The sequence below is a fragment of the Homarus americanus genome, unplaced genomic scaffold (genome assembly GCF_018991925.1).
Source record: "Homarus americanus isolate GMGI-L3 unplaced genomic scaffold, GMGI_Hamer_2.0 scaffold52806, whole genome shotgun sequence".
Classification (NCBI taxonomy): Eukaryota; Metazoa; Arthropoda; class Malacostraca; order Decapoda; family Nephropidae; genus Homarus; species Homarus americanus.
The window spans coordinates 2,677,910-2,685,561 of NW_024720773.1; the positions used below are offsets into that span (position 1 = coordinate 2,677,910).

Here is a 7,652-nt window from a genome sequence, read left to right on the forward strand (position 1 = left end):
GGAAACATTTTGAAGTAACTTACAAGTGAGAAATAAAGATAATCGCTGCTACTACTCTATCGATCGGTGAGAGAAGATATGTGTGCCACAAGGTGAGGGGCCCCCTCACCACTGCACAGCCCGTTTCCTTGGGGATATAATAGATGGGCAGTTGCGTCACGTAGCAGTGAGGACTCAAAGCGGGTGTGTCGTTTGTGGCAGCGTTCGGTATATAATGGGGCGGGAGCCAACCACCACCACTCAGTGTTGACCCAGAGGCCAGTGCAAGATGAAGACTCTCCCCGTTGGTGTTCTCCTAACCGGTACCTCCCTTCACACACTTCTTGTTCAAATTACGCACGCACAATAATGTAACAGACACACAATAATATACAAGAGACACACAATAATGTACAACAGACACACCATAATGTGTAACAGACACACAATAATGTACAACAGACACACAATAATGTACAACAGACACACAATAATGTACAACAGACACACCATAATGTGTAACAGACACACAATAATGTACAACAGACACACAATAATGTGCAACAGACACACAATAATATACAAGAGACACACAATAATGTACAACAGACACACCATAATGTACAACAGACACACCATAATGTACAACAGACACACCATAATGTGTAACAGACACACAATAATGTACAACAGACACACAATAATGTGCAACAGACACACAATAATATACAAGAGACACACAATAATGTACAACAGACACACCATAATGTACAACAGACACACCATAATGTACAACAGACACACCATAATGTGTAACAGACACACAATAATGTACAACAGACACACAATAATGTGCAACAGACACACAATAATATACAACAGACACACCATAATGTACAACAGACACACCATAATGTGTAACAGACACACAATAATGTACAACAGACACACAATAATGTGCAACAGACACACAATAATGTACAACAGACACACCATAACGTACAACAGACACACAATATTTGTATAACAGACACACCATAATGTACAACAGACACACAATAATGCAACAGACACACAATAATGTACAACAGACACACAATAATGTACAACAGACACACCATAATGTGTAACAGACACACCATAATGTACAACAGACACACCACAATGTACAACAGACACAGAATAATGTACAACAGACACACCATAATGTACAACAGACACACAATAATGTGCAACAGACACACAATAATGTGCAACAAACACACAATAATGTGCAAGAAAACACACAATAATGTACAACAGACACACAATAATGTACAACAAACACACACATAATGTACAACAGACACACAATAATGTGCAACAGACACACAATAATGTACAACAAACACACCATAATGTACAACAGACACACAATAATGTGCAACAGACACACAATAATGTGCAACCAACACACCATAATGTACAACAGACACACAATAATGTGCAACAGACACACAATAATGTACAACAGACACACAATAATGTGCAACAGACACACAATAATGTACAACAGACACATCATAATGTACAACAGACACACCATAATGTACAACAGACACACAATAATGTGCAACAGACACACAATAATGTGCAACAAACACACAATAATGTACAACAGACACACCATAATGTACAACAGACACACAATAATGTGCAACAGACACACAATAATGTGCAACAAACACACAATAATGTACAACAGACACATCATAATGTACAACAGACACACCATAATGTACAACAGACACACAATAATGTGTAACAGACACACAATAATGAGCAACAAACACACAATAATGTACAACAGACACATCATAATGTACAACAGACACACCATAATGTACAACAGACACACAATAATGTGCAACAGACACACAATAATGTGCAACAGACACACCATAATGTTTTTATTGGTAACAATATTCTGAACTGAAGTTTCCGCAGCATGCAAATATTCCGAGAAATAAAGGAGCCACTCTAACGTAGGGATTGACTCCTTTAACTTATAAACAACCCTCGATATATGGTTAGTCCCCAATATTATCGATTAACTTGTACTCTAAAATAGTAATCGCATGGAATGTTTGAGATATAACACGATTCTGCTGAGATACAGCTTGATCGACAATGTTCATGCGGTCCCCCAATTTAGCTACTTCGTCGGCCGTTGCCGTGCCAAACAGAGTGCTTTGGATAAGACCCACAAAATTAAATAAACCTCTTTTTCGTCGTGCTTGAGAACGCACTTCTTTTGCAAGATCAACCTCAGACGCTGGTATTCTTTTTCCAACAATGACGAGAAGCTTGTGAAGGTTCATGAGACGAAAGTGGAGAAGGTCAATGGTTTGTGTAACCATCGTCGATACATTAGGAGCTGAGCTGAGATCATGTAGGATGTCCAATGCTGATTGTAGTTCCGCGTCGACGGTTTCCATCTGACAGGAATGTCCACATCCGTCCTCAAGCCGGGTGCGCTTGTTGCACCCCATGGACGCGTTCTCATAGTGGAGGACGTGGTGAACATCAAGTATGAGTTACATGGACTGCTCCAGCTTCCCAGTCAGATGGAAACCGTCGACGCGCAACTGCGGAAACTTCAGTTCAGAATATTGTTACCAATAAAAACGAACTAATTGACAGCATAGTAGATGCAGGGATAGTGCGTGTGGAGGCAAAGCTTGTGCCTGTACAGACGCTTCTTGATGATTTACATATTGCCAAATTGAAGTATAACTTAACTCCTATTTTAATGATAATGAGGTAGAATATTGGAGTCAACTCTCACGCACAATGCTATTCTCATCCACATCCCTATGCGAGGGCAACATCAGTTTAATGCATGGCATTTACAACCTTTCCCCTGGTTTGTTAACGACACACTGTATACTCTGGATAGGCCTAAAGAGCTTTTACTGGTAGATGAAGAAAATTCTTTATTGGCATTAGATGATCCTGAGGTACTCTCGCGGTGTAAGTCGTCATATCTACACCTACACGTATGTCCAGCCTATACTGTATGTTCGCCTTTATTCCTGCTGCAGAAGGAATATGTGAATTGCAGTCATACAAACTAATGTACGCACAGCACTTGCGCAATGCCAGTTAGTGTTAAAACTGTGTTTCACGCTCATCTCCATAATGTGCAGTACTTATTCTTTCCAAATGTTACTACTGTTATTTTAAAATGCCACGATGGTGGAAAACAGCTAGTTGTGAAAGGTCATTCCAAGGCTCCTGATTACTGTGAAGTCACTTGTAGTTCATTACGGACCTTGCCTACTCATCAGCATTTTGCCTTAAATTTAAATCTCAAGTCAGCTTTAATTCCAATGTTTCCTGTCATGAACTTCACTGTAAAGGATCTTCAAATTGTTTCAGGGAAATTGAAGGCAATTGCATTCTTGAAAGAGACAAAATTTGCTGATTTAAATACTAATTTGCCATTTTATTTGTCACAGAAATTTGCTATACCAGGTCTCACAATTCCCACAATTATGTTAATTTTGGCAGTAATGTTTCTTTTCTGTTATTATAAGTCAGTATCATACAAGATGAAAATTGTCCATAACATTCTAACCCATAAGACACTAAAGTATAGGACCCCTGTAGTTGATAAAACCCCTACGGTAGTAGAGTCCCCAGCTTAATGTCTACACATATGTTTATTATATGGTTAGGGTTGTGTAGGATGCACTGTACTCTGTGAGTTTATTTAGGCATCAGGGAGCTCGGCTGGTAGGTGACCGAGCGATGTAATGGCCCCTGTCTCATCAACAGAAGTATTATATAAATGGGTTCTTTACATTTAATTTATATTCAAATTCACCCCCTGTAACTTTCCACTGGCTATGAGTTGTCATGACAAATCAAGTGAGCGGTAGCTTCCTTAAGGGGTGGGGCTCATTTGACTGTATGTCAGCACTTGTGTCAGCACCCATAAGCCGGCGCTCATTGCTAGTCTCACTCACAATCTTACATCGAACGGATGTTGATAATATGGCCTATCTACATAGCCGCCGTCCTTTCTCTTCACGCTCATAAATAGTGGAAGTTACGGTTGATCTACACTCAGGAATTATACAAACAATACTTTTTAATAAAAGAAGAAACTTCAATTGGGTTTCGTTACTAAAGCCCAATATAATATAAATGTACCAACCTGGTTAAATTGGAATTAACCAGCCGGTTCAATAATGTACAACAGACACACCATAATGTACAACAGACACGCCATAATGTACAACAGACACACAATAATGTACAACAGACACACCATAATGTGCAACAGAACACCATAATGTACAACAGACACACAACAATGTACAACAGACACACAATAATGTACAACAGACACACAATAATGTACAACAGACACACAATAATGTACAACAGACACATCATAATGTACAACAGATACACAATAATGTGCAACAGACACACAATAATAATAATAATTAACGGTTTATTGAAAAAATTCTGCAACCCGAAGGCTGAAAATATACATTGGACATAAATGACTTATTACATACATTGGTGGTTTAACAAAAGCCTTCATTAGAGAAAGGTAAAGGAACATACAGTGAACATACAGATTAATGTAGGTGTTGAACAGCAAACTCGTAGTGTAGCAACTCCGTCCCAGATGGTGTTAGGAGGAACTCACGTGGTGTAGTAGTTTCCTCAGATGGTGTTATGAGGGACCTGGCGTGGTGTAGTAATTCCCTCGCAGATGGTGTTATGAGGGGCCTCACGTGGTGTAGTAATTCCCTCACAGATGGTGTTATGAGGGACCTCACGTGGTGTAGTAATTACCTCACAGATGGTGTTATGAGGGACCTCACGTGGTGTAGTAATTCCCTCACAGATGGTGTTATGAGGGCCTCACGTGGTGTAGTAATTCCCTCACAGATGGTGTTATGAGGGGCATCACGTGGTGTAGTAATTCCCTCACAGATGGTGTTATGAGGGGCCTGACGTGGTGTAGTAATTCCCTCACAGATGGTGTTATGAGGGACCTCACGTGGTGTAGTAATTCCCTCACAGATGGTGTGATGAGGGACTTGACGTGGTGTAGTAATTCCCTCACATATGGTGTTATATGAGTGAGGTTTGGTCTTAGGCCTTCCTATAGTAGACGGATTAACACATCGCTGGTTGTTGTTGGGTCTCACAAGCCGTTATCACTGGGTACCTGGGACCTCACTGTGTGAAGGTTAACTTGGGAACGACTGTTACTGTTCAGTTGTTCTCACTGACTTAAGCACTGTTCACCACTGTTCACCTCTGTTTAACACAATAAGGTACAACAGACACAAAATAATGTACAACATACACACAATAATGTACAACAGACACACAATACTGTGCAACAGACACACCACAATGTAAAACAGACGCACCATAATGTGTAGCAGAACACCATAATGTACAACAGACACACAATAATGTACAAAAGCCACATCATAATGTACAAGAGACACACAATAATGTACAACAGACACACAATAATGTACAACGGACACATCCATAATGTACAACAGACACACAATAATGATACAACGGACACATCCATAATGTACAACAGACACACAATAATGTACAACAAACACACCATAATGTACAACAGACACACAATAATGTACAACGGACACATCCATAATGTACAACAGACACACAATAATGTACAAATAAACACCATAATGTACAACAGACACACAATAATGTACAAATAAACACCCTAATGTCCAACAGACACACCATAATGTACAACAGACACACAATAATGTACAAGAGACTCACAATAATGTACAAGAGACTCACAATAATGTACAACAGACACACCATAATGGAAAACAGACACACCTTAATGTACAACAAAACACCATAATGTACAACAGACACACCATAATGTATAATAGACACATCATGATGTACAACAGACACACCATAATGTACAACAGACACACCATAATGTACAACAGACACACAATAATGTAAGACAATGAACAATAATTAGAAACATATGTAAACAGACACACTATAATAAAGACACACATAATGTAAAAGACACACAATAATGTACAGACACACCATAATGTACACAGACACATAAATGTACAAACACATAATAGACAAACACATAATATCTAACAGACACATCATAATGTACAACAGACACAATATAATGTACAACAGACACATAATAATGTCAACATACACACCATAATTCAACAGACACACTATAAATATAACAGACACACAATAATGTACAACAGACACACCATAATGTACAAGACACACCATAATGTACAACAGACACACAACACACCATAACAATACACAACAATATAATGTACAACAGACACATCAATAATGTACAACAGACACACAATGTACAACAGACACACCATAATGTACAACAGACACAACCATAATGTACAACAGACACACCTGTACAACAGACACAAATCATAATGACACATAATAATGACAACAGCAGACACACCATAATGTACAACAGACACACACATAATGTACAACAGACACACCATAATGTACAACAGACACACAATAATGTACAACAGACACATAATGTAAAACACAACAGACACACCATAATGTACAACACACCATAATGAACAACAGACACACCATAATGTACAACAGACACACAATAATGTACAACAGACACACAATAATGTGCAAACAGACACCATAATGTTACAACAGACACACCATAATGTACAACAGACACATCATAATGTACAACAGACAAAATAATAAAGTACAATAGACACAAAATAATATAAAAAGACAAATAATAATGTACAACAGACACATCATAATGTACAACAGACAACAATAATGTCCAAAAGAACCATAATGTACAACACACATCATAATGTACAACAGACACAATCATAACATAAGACAATAACTATACATAAGACACCATAATGTACAAGACACACCATAATGTACAACAGACACAACCAAAGTACAACAGACACACATAATACAGCAGACACACAATAATGTACAACAGACAAAACAATAATGTACAACAGACACACCATAATGTACAACAGACACCTCCATAATGTACAACAGACACAACCATAATGCAAACAGACACACCATAATGTACAACAGACACAATAATTCCAAAAGACAAGACAAAAACACATATAAAGACACATAATGTACAACAGACACATCATAATGTTAACACAACAGACACAATAATGTACAACAGACACACCATAATGTGCAACAGACACACCATGTACAACAGACACAACACACCATAATGTACAACAGACACACAATAATGTACAACAGACACAATCAATATACCCATAATGTACAACAGACACTCATAATGTACAACAGACACACAATAATGTACAACAGACACACAATAATGTACAACAGACACACAATAATGTACAACAGACACATAATAATGTACAACAGACACACCATAATGTCCAACAGACACCTCCATAATGTACAACAGACACACATAATGTACAACAGACACACCATAATGTACAACAGACACATCATAATGTACAACAGACACACCATAATGTACAACAGACACACCAATAATGTACAACAGACACACA

The 7,652-nt window shown here is 38.2% G+C and overlaps 1 protein-coding gene across 1 annotated transcript in view; it reads left to right on the top strand.

Moving 5' to 3' along the window:
• The first annotated feature begins 223 nt into the window (after positions 1-223).
• Positions 224-7,652, top strand: part of LOC121861152 (spidroin-1-like) — a 33,283-nt gene continuing 25,854 nt past the window's right edge. The window contains exon 1 of the mRNA XM_042358719.1: positions 224-302. Coding sequence (XP_042214653.1) covers positions 269-302 — 34 coding nt within the window. The 5' untranslated portion in view covers positions 224-268. The remainder of the gene's footprint in view (positions 303-7,652) is intronic.